Source organism: Salmo trutta, chromosome 29, assembly GCF_901001165.1.
Source record: "Salmo trutta chromosome 29, fSalTru1.1, whole genome shotgun sequence".
Classification (NCBI taxonomy): Eukaryota; Metazoa; Chordata; class Actinopteri; order Salmoniformes; family Salmonidae; genus Salmo; species Salmo trutta.
This window is the reverse complement of record NC_042985.1, coordinates 28,004,292-28,022,749: the sequence shown is the minus strand read 5'-3', so window position 1 is coordinate 28,022,749 and position 18,458 is coordinate 28,004,292. Positions and strand designations below refer to the sequence as shown.

The following is an 18,458-nucleotide window of genomic DNA, read 5'->3' as shown; positions in this document are numbered from 1 at the left end:
TTACCTTTATTAGCCTTTCACCTCTGACCAATGTCATATACATAAAGGTTGGATATACAGTGCATTCGGAAAGTATTCAGACCCCTTGACTCTTTCCCACATTTTGTTACATTACTTATTCTAATTCTACTTTGTTGAAGCCCATTTGGCAGCGGTTACAGCCTCGAGTCTTCTTGGGTATGACGCCACAAGCTTGGCACATCTGTTTTTGGGGAGTTTCTCCTGTTGATCTCTGCAGATCCTCTCAAGCGTCTATGCACAGCTATTTTCAGGTCTCTCCAGAGATGTTCGATCGGGTTCAAGTCCAGGTTCTGGCTGGGCTACTCAAGGACATTCAGAGACTTGTCCCGAAGCTACTCCTGTGTTGTCTTGGCTGTGTGCTTAGGGTCGTTGTCCTGTTGGAAGGTGAACCTTTGCCCCCGGTCTGAGGTCCTGAGCGCTCTGGAGCAGGTTTTTTGTCAAGGATCTCTCTGTACTTTGCTCCGTACATCTTTCCCTCGATCCTGACTAGTCTCCCAGTCCCTGCCGCTGAAAAACATCCCCACAGCATGATGCTGCCACCACCATGCTTCAACGTAGGGATGATGCCAGGTTTCCTCCAGACGTGACGCTTGGCATTCAGGCCAAATAGTTAAATCTTGGTTTCATCAGACCAGAGAATCTTGTTTCTCATGGTCTGAGAGTCTTTAGGTCCCTTTTGGCAAACTCTAAGTGGGCTGTCATGTGCTTTTTACTGAGGAGTGGCTTCCGTTTGACCACTCTACCATAAAGGCCTGATTGGTGGAGTGCTGCAGAGATGGTGGTCCTTCTGGAAGGTTCTCCCATCTCCACAGAGGAACTCTGGAGCTCTTTCAGAGTGACCATCAGGTTCTTGGTCACCTCCCTGACCAAGTCCCTTCTCCCCCTATTGCTCAGTTTGGCTGGGCAGCCAGCTCTAGGAAGAATCTTGGTGGTTCCAAACTTCTTCCATTTAAGAAGGATGGAGGCTACTGTGTTATTGGGAACATTCAATTCTCCATAATTGTTTTGGTACCATTCCCCAGATCTGTGCCTCGACACAATACGGTCTCGGAGCTCTAGCACAATTCCTTCGACCTCATGGCTTGGTTTTTGCTCTGACATGCACTTTCCACTCTGGGACCTTATATAGACAGATGTGTGTCTTTCCAAATCATGTCCAACCAATTGAATTTACCACAGGTGGACTCTAATCAAGTTGTAGAAACATCTCAAGGATGATCAATGGAAACAGGAAGCGCCTGAGCTCAATTTCAAGTCTCATAGCAAAGGGTCTGAATACTTATGTAAATAAGGTATTTCTGTTTTTTATTTGTAATAAATTAGCAAACATTTCTAAAAACCTGTTTCGCTTTGACATTATGGGGTACTGTGTGTAGATTTATTTTTATTGAATCCATTTTAGAATAAAGCTGTAACGTAACAAAATGTGGAAAAAGTCAAGGGGTCTGAATACTTTCAGAATGCAGCGTCGATTGAAAAAGACAATGCAAAACCATGTGTCAATGAATCGTTGTGGTGCTGAATATGTTATCTTTGCTTTACTGTAAATCCATTACTTTACAAAATAATGACACCATATTGTTCAAGCACTGAATCACTCGTTAGAGGGGAGGAAATAAGGGCTTGCACCAGCACATTTGCATCCCTACGAGGCATAAAGTCAAAGTCTCAATGTTCCACTGAACTCACGCTGGCATCAGAGATCAATAGCCTTCTCAACCTTACAATATAATATTGCATATCCATCTTCCATGATGCCCCCCATTGAGCGGCTGCTGAGATGTTTCAGTGTTTATTACCGTTTTCAGGCCTGCAGGGGTGAAATCGTTTTTAGGCCTGAGGGGTGACATTTCTCTCATGCTTTCATGTTCCAGAGGAATACAGGGGGAGAGGGATCAAGTCCCTGTCTGATGCACACAGCAGGAGCAACTGGGCACACTGGGTTCCCTCCAGAAGGAGCCACTGTGCATGATGGGGTTGGTTCTAAGACCACTGAAGGAAGGACTGGGCCAAATGCTTTCACCATGGTCCCCACCCAAACAGTTGTAGCCTGTTTCAAGTAGGCTTCTCACTCAGGGACACCTAAATGCACACAGCAAATATTGATTTCTGTGCCATTGTGCAATTAAGTATGTTGCTGTGCATGCAAGGAAAATGTGTATTCTAAGCGACTTTGATTATAATAATAATGATGACGATGAGGATGAAAATGGGAATGTGTTTCAGCACCTTATTCTTTTGTTTGGCTGTCTGTTTGTCTACTCCACTGTGTCCTCACATAGCGTAACTGTGATGATCAATGGAAATGTAGTAATTGGGTTGTCCAGTGTTCCCCCCTTTGGAGAGAGAATGGACTTAATCTATGAGCAACAAGCAGGATACTGTTATGAGATAAACGTGTTAATTTTCATGAACCTCTCCTGTTGAACTGATGAAGTAGTGTGTACAAACACGTATAATACACCCTGTCATTTAGGTCCCAGTGTCTCTATCTTGTGGCTTAATTAAGTATTGCAAGTGATCGCTCATGCTCAGTGCTTCATCCATTGGAAACAAAGTTGAATGTTCAATTTGCAGGGAGAGACACTATATAAAATAGGTAAATCATGTATTTGGATACAGAAACCATTAGGTGTCAACAATTACCATAAGCAATATGGGGATACTTTTATCACAAGATCATGACATACCAACTGATTCCACTTTTCAAAATGGGGAGTGCTTTCTCCAAGCCAGTCAGTCTGATTGTCAGTAAAAGTGGCAATATTTAATATGCTGTCATCTCTAGGATATGTTTACTAGGCCTACTCTTAGTACGTGACAGGTTGTAGATGACAAGAATGCATGTGACAATAAATAAGTATTTGACAAGAATGTAAACGTCATAACGCTATATAAATTGTTGCCTAGGTTTAATCTATTCCTTGATTGGAAAACAGTAAAGTCAAACTTGAATCATTGTATGACTTATTGGACTGTACAGTAGCCAACCTTTATGTCAAAATAGGAAATTAGTGAAACAATTACAGTTAATAATTGCTGCGACATTGTAAACGAGCAATTACTATCTATTAATTATTAGTACAATTGAAAACGTTCACAATAAAACCATCCCACATTGTAATCTAAGTGGATAATTGTGGAAATGAATGCACAGTAGCCTATTACACAATTTCACTATCGTATCTCATTGGACAGCGGTTGAACGTATGTTCCACACGCCTTCGGTCGGTCGGTGAAATCATTGCAAATGAAGCGAAATAGGGAACGTTCGTCACCAAGACAATCAACTTTACTTTCCATCAACTGAGATATTTTTTAAATCTTTGACCTACCTATTTGGATTAAATCATAGCCTTCTGCGTGTGAAGACACAGTGCGGTTATTGGCTCCGTTGCCCGCGTTTGCAGAACGTATTGCAACGTTGTGGAGTTGTAGTAATTTATCCAGGTTGCTCTCAAGTGACGCGCTTAGCACATTCTAGGATTTTGGTGGGCGATAGTCGCACTTGTCCTCTGGTGTACTGAATTTCGTTGGCTGTATGGAGGGATGTCGGGATGGCTTGCACCAGGAGAACCAAAACTTTGGTGTCTACATGCGTGATCTTGAGTGGCATGACCAACATCGTGTGTCTCCTCTATGTTGGATGGGTCACTAATTATATCGCGAATGTATACATCAAAGTCCCTATGCCTGTCCCAGAGAAAAAGTTGGAAGGCGATAAGAAGGGGGACACCCTACGGATCATAGAAAGACTTGATCGACTTGAGAATGTGGTCAACCAGCACATACAAGGTAAAGTAACCACTACACTGAGCAAGTATCCTTTGCTTACCATTTGGTAGATTCTGAGTTGCGTATGTTTAATTGCATTGAATGCATGGTTTGTGATTTATTAATGATATCGACCTATGTGAATGAGCCTATATCTCCAAACGCAGCAAATAATGACATTGTTGATTTATAAAATAAGATGACCATAACATTTTCCTTTATGAATAATGTGACCACCATTTGTCATGTCCTTACTTCGAATGGTCTGCCGGTCTGTACCATGTGACAGAAAGGGAAAAGGACAATGAGATCATTGCAAAGGCCATTCATACTCTGGGGGTAAAATTCCTAGTAGTCTATGCATTATAATTCGAACAGTGTTTGTGACCATAATTGCTTCTCCCACAATGTGAAATATACATATAATAAATGTATAGCTGCAGTTATACTCAACCTCATAGTTTGCTGTCTCTCACATGCTGAAGCTTAAAACCTTTTTCAAACCCAAGTCTGTCTCCTTATACATTTTGGCATAATTGTCTATTTTTTTTGCATCTGCTCATCAGGTTTATTATGACTGCCTATTGTGAAACTCTTGAAGTTTGTTTGTCTGTTAGGCCAATAGTAGAAAACAGTCTAATTCTTTCAGAATGTCTACACTTTGTAGTGTAGACTGAATGTGAAGACTAGCCCAGCATACTGTACGTAGCTATAAACTCAATGTCAAATGTACTGGGACTACCCTTTGAGGGATGTTATGTCAATGTAATACGGCACACACAGTATATACTGTACCCAAACAGAGGTTGGTCTGTCTTCCCCAGACTTGGAGTTGGAGATACTGTTGAACTTGCAACAAGTGAATTTCCACAGACATCATTTTTTTATACTGTACTTTATATTATTATCTCACTTGCTCAAATGCTACAGAATGGTGCCATTAAATCAGGTAATCTAATGGGAATCTGATATTATTATTTACATTTTTTGTTGAATGTCCTTTTGACTTTGGATTGTTCTTGGGAATGTCTGGAATTCCCTTCTCAAATTCCTTCAGGCTTTGCCCCTCGCTACAGCATACAGTTACTCCATACTCATACTGTAATTCTCTCCCTCCCTTTCTGTGTCATGATTTCAGCTTTACTATTGTCAACACGAGAATAATGTTACACAGGCTCTGATTTGAAGAGAGGACAGGTAGAGTATGAGTTACAGGGAGACACCCATCCCTAGGTCACGGCGGAGGTGGACTTCACTGAGCTGTGAGGCACTGTACATAGTCAAGCCTGGCTGGTCAGTTGAGTAAACATTCTTTGTGGTGCCAAGACTACATTTCACTGTTTGGCACTGACAGAGAGCAGCCTGTTGAACAGCACTCAGTTTTCTGTGTAAGAGTGTCTGGCTAACTGTCTTATCTCCTCAGGAAATGTTTGGACTATTTGTGTTACTCAAAAGGAGAAATGTTGCATTAGGTCAGATTGTAAAGATCAATTCAATGTGGCACAGAACACGGCTGGAAGGACAGAATGCCCTCTGTCTATAGCGCTATAGTGTATGGATGGAGGGTGGACTGATAAAACATGCACTGGAACTCAGCTGTACTTACATTCCTAATCAACATGCATCATCACTCAGCCTATTAGAGGTGGGCCTCAGGTTTGAGAGAGGTTTGAAGACACGGCTTGGGCAGGCATAAAATATTTGGATTCATTTTGTAGAATAGTAAACTAGGAAGACTACTACTCAGAACACATCTAGAGTTCTGTTTATCTTGCCAATGTAAGTGCCAAGAATGAAAACATTTCTAGTTTGCGTAGCTGACAAGTCCACACACGCCCACCATAAGTGCTATTACTGCACTCTGTGGCTTTCCTCATGCTCCCAAAAGGCTTCATGCTGTTAATGCATGTGTGTGAGGGTGCTGCTGTACTAAATGGACAACTTACATAGTCCTCTATTAATAAATGCGCCGCCATGACACTTGTTTGCCATGAACAAATGACTATCGTTCTAAACCATTTAGTATGTGACAACCAAATATGGACGGAGTGTTCTTGTACAGAAACATAGAAATGTGTCTTGCGCTGTATAAAACTGGGCATCATTCAGGTATCAATCACTCAGAATGATGGTGTTTGTATTGTAAGTGTGAAGTGTCTTTCCTCCAATGTGTTTACCTGGCTTGTTATGAGCATACCAGCGCTCACATTTTGAGCCGCTCAGAGTGCTCCTCTACACAGGTAACTGCGAATTCACTTGAGAGGTCTTCTTGAGTCATCAAAAAGTGAATATGAATTTAGACATGACATAACTCCAAAGGAGTTTTTTTCCATAAAGTACAGCTGTGCCTCAGAGACTTTACTATAGATCTCCCCTCTGAACATGAGGAAAGCAAAGACAGAGTATGGGTCTATTTAATGGTGATTGTTTTTGTGAGAAGGCAGTGGTCCTCTGGTTGATTTTAACCTCAGGGGCTGTATATTACCCCTGGGGATAATTATATGGTGCTGATTCAGGGGGAGATGATGATGCCTCAATCGACTCAACCCGTCAAATCAATTGAAAAACCCTCTAAATCATAATGAGTGTTTACTCTTGAGAAGAGGAGTGAAAGAGTGTGTGTGTGTGTTACATGCTCCATGCTGGAGGGCCAGTAATAAATGTTGTATAATGGAACAAGAAATGTATATCCGATGGTGTTATCTTTTTGCATGGTTTTGGCTATAGAGCACTTATCTGCTTTGTTGCTTCCATTAAAATATCACTCCACATATTCTGCCATGCCAAGTCAGTTTGCCCCTATATCCTTTCAATGAAATATTGAATGACATAATGACTGCAAGGGGCTGCAGGCGTTGACCAAGTGTCATAATGCTTAACTTGCTGAATATAGGTTAAATATGGATCGCAAACAAGTGGTTCTCTTGATCTAACATTAGGGCTGAACCGGTCGTGTTCAGCTGATCTGCTGACGGTTGGGAAGCTACCCAAAATATTAATCAAATCATTGGCGATGCCAGGTTACTTTTGTATTTGTAATCTTACTTTATGCATGAAAGACTAACATTTGATTGACAGGCTGGGGATGTCTGTCTAAGAGTTTTCATGAGATATTTAGTTAAGTACCCTGCTTCCTTTCACTGACAGTCTTTATGTAGCCTACTCTTCAGAGACCAATGAATATCCTCATTTCAGAGCAGAATGCAGATATGCTGTAACCCTCTTCCCTCAAAGGGAAGTGGAGATACAGCATCTCGTTCTCCCATACTTCCTTTTTTTTCTCTCAGAATTCCTCTTAGCAACTCCCACAGTTAATTACCTTAGCAGGTTGTGGATTGGTAGAATGTGGGTGTCAGGGTAACATTGGTGCCACGATAACCGAGTAGAAATGTTGTCATTTCTCTACAGGGTGTCTGTTCTTTACAGAACACAGCCTCAATGTATGTAGTGGTTTTGGGAATGTAAACTTACTGGAATGACAAAGATCTACCAATCCTAAGTGATTGTGGTGTCAGTGAAAGTGTCCTGAAGCAGAGCTGAAGTGTGACAGTGCGGATAGGGAGGGGAAAGGGAGTCTCCAGAATGTTGATTTCCTTTACCAGTAATGGAACCGATTTATTGAATTGCAGAGAAACAAATGCACTGGAGGACGATTGCTAATGAAAACAATTAATTACCATGAATCCAGAGGGCAAAAGCATCATGGAGAAAATCTGAATAAATTAGAAATTGTAACCTCCCTTGCAAGTATTTCAGTTCAGAGTTTCCCCTGACAATTTACTCTAAACAGGAAAATATCTATGGCACTTCTTCAAGGCTACTATTCCTTGTTTATTTGAATTAAATGATTAAATAGTGTCTTCATGTAATTGTTAGTCACTACTCTGATTCATGTCTCATTGCTGGAGAAATGGAAGGAGGGGGTTATTTTTACGGTTTACTTCGTATCTGCTATAATATCTAGAAAGCAACGTACAGATAATTCAGGACAGCGTTTAGAAGTGTCCCACTGAAACAAAAGCGTTTGACAGCCCTCTCTGGCTGTACCGTGATTAAGATGGTCCCATGCAGACTCTTCTTCTCTATACCCCACCATCATCCAAAGCAATTTGTCTCAGTCCCTCATATCTGCTCGGTCTATTTGCTAAGTGCACACATGGGCACAAAGACAGCTTGTGTTCCACCAGACAGGCTTTTTAGGGAAGGCTCATCTCCATGTGGCGAAACGAGGAAGCTGAGTGAAGGTGACAGTAACTTAGACAAATTGGAGTGCTTTGTTTTTACATGCTAGATTGTCTACCCATATTCATCTGCCATCCTATATACTTCATAATTCATGCCTCTGAGTTAGAAAGTAACATTTTGGTTTGAGCAAAAAATAACATTATTTCTGAAGTTCTACAGTCTTTCTAGTTTTCTAATACCCTATTAGTCTTTGATGTATTGATTTATGAGTAGGACTGTTTTCTCATAGAGCAGGAAACATACCAGGATGTACTACACAGGGGAAATGCACAAACACATTTTCTTATTTAGGAATTCATATAGAAACTCCCTGACAAGCATGAAGGAAGAGTTGGCACAGTGGTGCAAATCGAGGTCATGCAGAGCACAGCACAGTCGATGGCTGCATTCAAAAACGGGTCTGGAGATATTTACATATGTAGGATCTTAATTTGAGCCATTTCGCTACAGCAGGAAATGTGAGGTATGATGTGGATTATCATGAATGGACAATTTTGTTGGGGTTGACGCATTTTTCAAAGGGAAAATCAAGTCTGAAATTTTCAATTGGAAATTACAAACTTCAGAAGCCTTTTTAAACCTTAAATACACTACAAGTTTTAAATTTCCTGCATTTCAGGAAGGTTCTCCTGCAACACAGTCATCAAATTAAGATCCTATATCTGTAATGAAGATGTCTGCAGGTTAAGACATTTAAGGTAGGGTATTGCTGGAGTCTATTGGCAAAGAGGAAAAGAAGAGTTTTTCTTTATTGCATGCCTAATTTCTCTATGCCTCTGCGCCTCTCCCTGGTGAATCAGCAGACTACAGATGTAGGATCTTAATTTGATCACCCTGTTGCAGGTGAACTTTCAAATGTAGTGTATTTGAGGTTTTAAAAGGGCTTCTGAGGTTTGATATTTTCAAACATTTCAGACTGGATTTACCCTTATGAAAAATGTATCAACCTCTACAAAAATGTCTTAATTATAATCCACATAATTCACATTTCCTGTTGCTGCAGGATATTTTAACCACTGTAGCAAACTGGCTCAAATTAAGATCCTACATCTGTATCCTGCTGAAGGTTGGTGTAAACTGTGGATTGATAACCCAGAGACTGAAGGAAGAGATGATGACAAAAAGGAAGGAGGAGACTCAGCAGGAGGCCGCATCACCAGTGACCTGCCCGGGGATTCATCCCTGTTAACCCTAATTGGGATGTTAATCAAAACGCGTATGTCTCATGACCCCTGCTCACTGGCTCCGAGGGCTCATAAAACATTAATAATCCATCACTGATACAGAAGTGAACCGAATGGACCTAACTAACTGTCATTGTGTGTTATTCTATGATAGTTATGCATTGGCACATGCGTAGCTGTGAGACTATTGAGGTTGTTGCTATGTCGTTGTTGAACAGTCAGTGAGTGAAACAACTCCCCCCTGCATCAGTGTTCTTTATTACGGAGTGTACTGAGTGGAGAGGCTTTCTAACTTATACTAACTATTGAGTGTATGAAGCAGCTAATTACAGAGAAGCCACTTTTTTGCTCCCATATCTTGAGCAGGGGATTCTAATTAGCGGCAATGGGACCTAATTGCTAGTTAATTAGAGGGAATGAGGAACCTGTGAGGAGCTGTGAGTATCGGCCCAATCAGCCAGAGTTGAACATTCCCTGATCCTGACAGAAATTAGCGTTCCATTGCAAACAGGCATTTGTGCTGATGTATTGGGAGAGAGTGCTACAAAGGCATCTCATACCCACAGGATGTTGAAAATCAGCCTCAATTATCACCATGTCTCATTTGATAATTTTTACCCTGGAACTTAATTACTTCGTACCGCTAAATTCTCCTGTTATCTAATTGTTTTTCAGTATTCCTCACAAAACACCTGAAGGCAACACCCACACCACACAGGTTTATTTTCAGATGTTCATTAAAATTGCTATAGCAATTAACATCTGGCCACTTTTGTCCACTGGGCTGCAACACCTCCTGTTATTCATAATAGTTATCACCAATCCATATAATCGCAATCTGCCCTGTGCACATTAAAGACATGCTACCAGTTATAGACTACACAGGAAGGCACATGACTATCATTATATTGAACATATTCCAAGTAGGGCTGTGGGGGTCATGACATTTTGTCAGCCGGTGATTGTCAAGCAAAATAACTGCCGGTCTCATGGTAATTGACTGTTTAATTAACATAAACACGTTTAGCATCTCCTGGCTTCCACGCATAGCGTCCAAGCCATTGATGCAACCTTTGGAACATCTACATTTTTAAAAAGTTGAATTAATCCATTTAATATAGCCTACACCATCACAATAAATCCATGATTTTATTTTATCCTGTTCTAAAGAAATATGATATGAAGAAAATGTTTATTTCAGAAGAACAGAATAGCATACTGAGTTGTCCTTATATTAGGCCCTGATATGGCTGTGGGCTACGCTTGTTCATTTAGCGGACGAGTTGCTTAGATTCCACAATTATTTATTATTTTATAGTATGAAGAATACAATTGAACATAGCTGAATAAAAATGAAAGGATATTTTCTCAATGATTTCCAAGGAAGTGTACGCTATTCTGTGTTAACAAAGAAACAGGTCCTGATATATGATTAATATTGAGTTATTTATGCAACTTTAGTTGTGATATAAACGTTGGGCTGTATGTTTAGATTTAGCCATGAGCTCTGATTTGTTTGTTCCAGGCTGCACAAACTTCGTCAATCACTCATTCCCAATTTGACAAGCACTTGATAATATTCTCAACAGCCCATTGTTCCAAAATGGCGTAGCAGTCGGACATCTGTTTTGTCTTGTCCCGTGTGTGTGTAATTTTTAATCTGAATTTCCATCTACGGACTGAACATACTCTCCTGCAACCCGCCTCACCCAATGTGGTACGGATCTGCTATTTTTTTATACTTTAGAACCGGAACCCCCATCAGAAGCTAGCCAGCTAACAAGCTAGTAGTCAGTTAGCCACTGCTAGCGGTCATCACCGTTAACTCGGACATCAGCCAGCCTCAGTCCGGTCATTTCCTGCCAGTCTGCACAGTGTGATATAAACCCAGAGCATATCGGACTGCTTTTTCTCTACCACAGCTCCGGATTCCTACTGCAAGCTCTGAACCCTTACACCGGATCATCACAGCTAGCTAGCTGCTATCCAAGTGGCTACTCCTGGCTGACGTCTGTCCCGAAGCAAGCACCAGCTAGCCTCAAGCTAGGCCTATCTCCCGGCTAGCTGAAGAGGTCCATCAGCCAATTCTTGGGCTAAAATACCTCTTGCCAATTGGCCTCGACCCTTTACTGCCAACACGGAGCCCCGCCAATCCATCACAACTTATCTAACCGTCCGAGGTGGTTTCAACAGGCTCTTCCGTTGCGACGTCCCCAGAGGCCCATCTGCTAGCCCTGGCCCGCTAGCTGTCTGAATCGCCGTGTCTCCAGCTCGCCTAGCTACTCACTGGACCCTATGATCACTCGGATACACATGCCTCTCCCTAATGTCAATATGCCTTGTCTATTGCTGTTTTGGTTAGAGATTGTCTTATTTCACTGTAGAGCCTCCAGCCCTGCTCAATGTGCCATAGCTAGTCTTTCTGTTCTACCCCCCACACATGCGGTGACCTCAACTGGCTTATGGTGCCTCCTAGAGACACAACCTCGCTCATCGTCACTCAATGCCTAGGTTTACCTCCACTGTACTCACATCCTACCATACCCTTGTCTGTGCCTTATGCCTTGAATCTATTCTTCCGTGGCCAAAAATCTGCTCCTTTTACTCTGTTCCGAACGCACTAGACAACCAGTTCTTATAGCCTTTAGCCATATCCTTATCCTACTCCTCCTCTGGTGATGTAGAGGTGAATCCAGGCCCTGCAGCCCCCAGCACCACTCCCATTTCCCAGGCGCTCTCATTTGTTGACTTCTAACTGTAAAAGCCTTGGTTTCATGTATGTTAACATTAGAAGCCTCCTCCCTAAGTTTGTTTTATTTACTGCTTCAGCACACTCCGCCAACCCGGATGTCCTAGCCGTGTCTGAATCCTGGCTTAGGAAGGCCACCAAAAATCCAGAAATGTCCATCCCTAACTATAACATTTTCCCACAAGATAGAACTGCCAAAGGGGGCTGAGTTGCAATCTACTGCATAGAGAGCCTGCAGAGTTCTGTCATACTATCCAGGTCTATGGCCAAACAATTCAAGCTTCTACTTTTAAAAATCCACCTTTGCAGAAACAAGTCTCTCACCATTGCCGCTTGTTATAGGCCCCTTTCAGCCCCCAGCTGTGCCCTGGACACCATATGTGAATTGATTGCCCCCCGTCTATCTTCAGAGTTCGTACTGTTAGGTGACCTAAACTGGGACATGCTTAACACCTCGGCCATCCTACAATCTAAGCTAGATGCCCTCAATCTCACACAAATTATCAAGGAACCTACCAGGTACAACCCTAAATCCGTAACTATGGGCACCCTCTTAGATATCTTCCTGACCAACTTGCCCTCTAAATACACCTCTGTGGTCTTCAACCAGGATCACTGCCTCATTGCCTGCGTGCGTAATGGGTCCGCGGTCAAACGACCACCTCACATCACTGTCAAACGCTCCCTAAAACACTTCAGCGAGCAGGCCTTTCTAAACGACCTGGCCCGGGTATCCTGGAAGGATATTGACCTCATCCCGTCAGTAGAGGATGCTTGGTTGCGCTTTTAAAAGAGCTTTCCTCACCATCTTAAATAAGCATGCCCATTCAAAGCTAAGAACAGATATAGCCCTTGGTTCACCCCAGATTTGACTGCCCTTGACCAGCACAAAAACATCCTGTGGTATTCTGCATTAGCATCAAATAGCCCCTGTGATATGCAACTTTTCAGTTAAGTCAGGAACCTATATATATTTTTATTTATTTATTTATTTATTACTCAGTCAGTTAGGAAAGCAAAGGCTAGCTTTTTCACACAGACATTTGCATCCTGTAGCACTAATTACAAAAAGTCTTGGAACACTGTAAAGTCCATGGAGAATAAGAGCACCTCCTCCCAGCTGACCAATGCACTGAGGCAAGGAAACACTGTCGCCACCGATAAATCTACGATAATCGATCATTTCAATAAGCATTTTTCTACGGCTGGCCATGCGTTCCACCTGGCTACCCCTACCCCGGCCAACATCTCAGCACCCTCTGCAGCAACTTGCCCAAGCCCCCTCCCCCCACTTCTCCTTAATCAAAATCCAGACAGCTGATGTTCTGAAAGAGCTGCAAAATCGGGATCGCTACAAATCAGTTGGGCTAGACAATCTGGACCCTCTCTTTCTAAAATTATCCGCTGAAATTGTTGCAACCCCTATTACTAGCCTCTTTCGCGTCGTCTGGATTGGAAAGATTGGAAAGCTGCTGCGGTCATCCCCCCCCCTCTTCAAAGGGGGCGACACTCTAGACCCAAACTGTTATAGACCTATATCAATCCTGCCCTGCCTTTCTAAAATCTTCGAAAGCCAAGTTAACAGATCACCGACCATTTCGAATCCCACCGTACCTTTTCCACTATGCAATCTGGTTTCTGAGCTGGTCATGGGTGCACCTCAGCCACGCTCAAGGTCCTAAACGATATCATAACCGCCATCAATAAAAGACGGTACTGTGCAGCCGTCTTCATCGACCTGGCCAATGCTTTCGACTGTCAATCACCGCATTCTTAGCCTTGGCTTCTCAAATGACTACTTCTCAGAGTTCAGTGTGTCAAATCGGAGGGCCTGTTGTCCGGACCTCTGGCAGTCTCTCTGGGGGTGCCACAGGGGTCAGTTCTCGGGCCGACTCTTCTCTGTATATATCAATGATGTCGCTCTTGCTGCTGGTGATTCTCTGATCCACCTCTACACAGACACCATTCTGTATACATCTGGCCCTTCTTTGGACACTGTGCTAATAAACCTAGAAACAAGCTTCAATGCCATACAACACTCCTTCCGTGGCCTCCAACTGCTTTTAAATGCAAGTAAAACTAAGTGCATGCTCTTCAACGATCGCTGCCCGCACCCTCCCGCCCGACTAGCATCACTACTCTGGACGGTTCCAACTTAGAATATGTGGACAACTATAAATACCTAGGTGTCTGGTTAGACTGTAAACTCTCCTTCCAGACTCATTAAGCATCTCCAATCCAAAATTAAATCTAGAATTGGCTTCCTATTTCGCAGCAAAGCCTCCTTCACTCATGCTGTCAAAAATACCCTCGTAAAACTGACTATCCTACCGATCCTTGACTTAGGCGATGTCATTTACAAAATAGCCTCCAACACTCTACTCAGACTGCATCCAATTTGCTATCACAGTGCCATCCGTTTTGTCACCAAAGCCCCATATACTACCCACCACTGCGACCTGTATGCTCTCGTTGCCAAACCCACTGGCTCCAGGTCATCTATAAGTCTTTGCTAGGTAAAGCCCCGCCTTATCTCAGCTCACTGGTCACCATAGCAACATCCACCCGTAGGACACGTTCCAGTAGGTATATTTCACTGGTCATCCCCAAAGCCAACACTTCCTTTGACCGCCTTTCCTTCCAGTTCTCTGCTGCCAATGACTGGAACGAATTGCAAAAAAAAATCACTGAAGCTGGAGTCTTATATCTCCCTCTCTAACTTTAAGCATCAGCTGTCAGAGCAGCTTACCGATCACTGTACCTGTACACAGCCAAGCTGTAAATAGCACACCCAACTACCTCATCCCCATATTGTTACTTATCCACTTGCTGTTTTGCACACCAGTATCTCTACTTGCACATCATCATCTGCACATCTATCACTCTAGTGTTAATGCTAAATTGTATTTATTTTGCCTCTATGGCCTATTTATTGCCTTACCTCCCTACTCTTCTACATTTTGGCAGGTAGCCTAGTGGTTAGAGCGTTGGACTAGTAACCGAAAGGTTGCAAGATCGAGTCCCCGAGCTGACAAGGTACAAATCTGTCGTTCTGCCCCTGAACTGTTCCTAGGCCGCATTGAAAATAAGAATTTGTAATTAACTGACTTGCCTAGTTAAATAAAGGTAAAATAAAATTTGCACACACTGTACATAGATTTTTCTATTGTATTATTGACTGTATGTTTGTTTATGTTAAACTCTTGTTTTTGTCGCACTGCTTTGCTTTATCTTGGCCAGGTCGCAGTTGTAAACTGGCCTACCTGGTTAAATAAAGGTGAAATAAAAAAATGAATTTCCCAGCGGCATCCCCCTTGTGTGGCCATAATGCCCCCTAAAAAAAACATGCCTTTTTCGTTATCCGTTGTGCCCTTGGGCTGAATATAACAACAATTATAATTTCCTTCTCCTGGCTGTGGCACTCCAAAGCGCCTCTCACTCACATGGTTCTTTGGGATATCTCAATTCTTATTAAACCAATGCCCGTCACGTGATCAGGTCCGACTCCGGGATGCTGGCCTTCTAGGCAGAGTTCCTCTGTCCAGTGTCTGTTCTTTTTCCCATCCTAATCTTTTCATTTTATTGGCCAGTCTGAGATATGGCTTTTTCTTTGCAACTCTGCCTAGAAGGCCAGCATCCCAGATTCACCTCTTCACTGTTGACGTTCAGACTGGTGTTTTGTGGGTATTATTTAAAGAAGCTGCCAGTTTAGGACTTGTGAGGCGTCTGTTTCTCAAACTAGACACACTAATGTACTTGTCCTCTTGCTCAGTTGTGCACCGGGGCCTCCCACTCTTTCTATTCTGGTTAGAGCCGGTTTGCACTGTTCTGTGAAGGGAGTAGTACACAGCATTGTACAAGATCTTCAGTTTCTTGGCAATTTCTCGCATGGAATAGCATTCATTTCTCAGAACAAGAATAGACTGACGTATTTCAGAAGAAAGGTCTTTGTTTCTAGCCACTTTGAGCCTGTAATCGAACCCACAAATGCTGATGCTCCAGGCCAGTTTTATTGCTTCTTTAATCAGAACCACAGTTTTCATCTGTGCTAACATAATTGCAAAAGGGTTTTCTAATGATCAATTATCCTTTTTAAAATGAAACTTGGATTAGCTAACACAACGTGGTATTGGAACACAGGAGAGATGGTTTCTGATAATGGGCCTCTGTATGCCTATGTAGATATTCCATTAAAAATCTGCCGTATCAAAGTTGATTTGTCACGTGCGCCGAATACAACAGGTGTAGACCTTACAGTGTGATGCTTACTTACAGGCTCTAACCAATAGTGCAAAAGAGGTATTAGGTGAACTACAGGTAAGTATAGAAATAAAAACGACAGTAAAAAGTTAGTGAAAAACAGTAGCAAGTCTACATACGCTGCGTGCACAATTATTAGGCAAATTGTATTCCTCTGGATTTTTATTGTTGAACAAACACAATGCTCTCAATCAATCCAAAATGTTATTGAACCTCAAACCTGAATGTTTAACAAAGGAAAAGTGAGTTTTGTCTTTCTCAGGGAAATATGTGTGCACAATTATTAGGCAACTAAATGACAAAAATAATTTCTCAACTCGTTTATTCTAAATTTTTAGAGTAAGTGTAACACAAAGACAATTATATAACATTTTTGGCCTTTCAAAAATATTCAGTGACTAATATAGCCACCCTTATTTTCAATAACTGCCATGAGCCTTCCATCCATGGAGTCTGTCAGTTTCTTGATCTGTTCACGATCAATTTTTGCTGAAGCAGCAACCACAGCCTCCCAAATGCTGTTCAAAAAGGTATGTCTTCCATCACTGTAAGTCTCACGTTTTGAGAAGGGCCCACAAGTTCTCAATAGGATTTAAGTCAGGTGAGGAAGGGGGCCAGGTCATTATTCAGGCATCTTTGAGGCCCTTGCTGGCTAGCCAAGCAGAGTACTTGGATGCATGTGATGGAGCATTGTCCTGCATAAAGATCATGGCCTTCTTGAATGCTGAGGACTTCTTCCTGTACCACTGTTTGACAAAAGAATCTTCCAGAAACTGGCAGTAGGTTTGGGAGTTAAGTTTCAGTCTATCTTCAACCCGAAAAGGTCCAACTACCTCATCCTCAATGATAGCAGCCTATACCAGTACCCCACCTTTACCTTGCTGGCACCTGACTCAAAGTGGTGCCCTGTGTCCATTACTGATCCAGCCACGGGCCCATCCATTTGGTCCATCAAGAGTCACTTTCATTTCATCTGTCCATAAAACCTTTGAAAAATCTGTCTTCAGATATTTCTTTGCCCAATCTTGACGCTTCAACTTGTGAATCTTATTCAGTGGTGGTCTTGTTTCAGTCTTCTTGACCTTGGCCATGTCTCTGAGCACTTGACACCTTGTACTTCTGAACACTCCAGGTAGGTTGCAGTTCTGGAATACAGTGGCACTGGAGGATAATGGGTTCCTGGTAGTTTGACGTTAAATTCTTCTCAAGTCTTTTGCAGTAAATGTGCGCCTTTTCTTCCCCATGCGTTTTTTGCACCCCAGTTGACTATTCGCAACAAAATGTTTGAATGTCCGGTGCTCACACCTCAATAGTTTAGCTATTTTAAAGAGTGTCGCATCCGTCTGAAAGGCATTTTACAGTTTTGGCTTTTCAGTGTCAGTTAAATTTGTTTTTTGGCCCATTTTTACCTGAGGTAATGAGGCTGCCTAATAATTATGCACACCTTGATATAAGGTGTTATTCACTTTCGCCACACCCTCCCACATTACGCATACATATAACCTGAAAATGATTAAATCCAATAAGCATTCAAGTTTATATGGTTTGGAGTTCGAAAATGTGAATAGAAACAATGATAAGATCAGAATACTCACTTGCCTAATAATTGTGCACGCAGTGTACAGGCACCAGTTAGTCAGGCTGATTTGATGTAGTATGTAGATATGGTTAAAGGGACTATGCATATATGATGAACAGAAAGTAGCAGTAGCGTAAAGAGGGGTTTGTGGGTGGCGGGACACAATGCAGATAGCCCGGTTAGCCAATGTGCGGGAGCAGTGCTTGGTCGGGCCAATTGAGGTAGTATGTACATGAATGTATAGTTAAAGTTACTATGCATATATGATAAACAGAGTAGCAGCAGCGTAAAAGAGGGGTTGGAGGGCACACAATGCAAACAGTCTGGGAAGCCATTTGATTACCTGTTCAGGAGTCTTCTGGCTTGGGGGTAAAAACTGAAGCCTTTTTGTGCCAGTGGCTCTCTGGTACCGCTTGCCATGCAGTAGTAGAGAGAACAGTCTATGGCTGGGGTCTTTGACAATTTTTAGGGCCTTCCTCTGACACCATCTGGTGTTGAGTTCCTGGATGGCAGGCAGCTTAGCCCCAGTGACGTACTGGGCCGTACACACTACCCTCTGTAGTGCCTTGTGGTCGAAGGCCGAGCAATTGCCGTACCAGGCAGTGATGCAACCAGTCAGGATGCTCTCAATGTTGCAGCTGTAGAA

General features: G+C 42.5%; 1 protein-coding gene across 1 annotated transcript in view; it reads left to right on the top strand.

Moving 5' to 3' along the window:
• Positions 1–3,233: 3,233 nt before the first annotated feature.
• LOC115167295 (polypeptide N-acetylgalactosaminyltransferase 18) overlaps positions 3,234–18,458 on the top strand; it is an 86,286-nt gene continuing 71,061 nt past the window's right edge. The window contains exon 1 of the mRNA XM_029721590.1: positions 3,234–3,816. Within this exon, the coding sequence (XP_029577450.1) occupies positions 3,579–3,816 (238 nt within the window). The 5' untranslated portion in view covers positions 3,234–3,578. The remainder of the gene's footprint in view (positions 3,817–18,458) is intronic.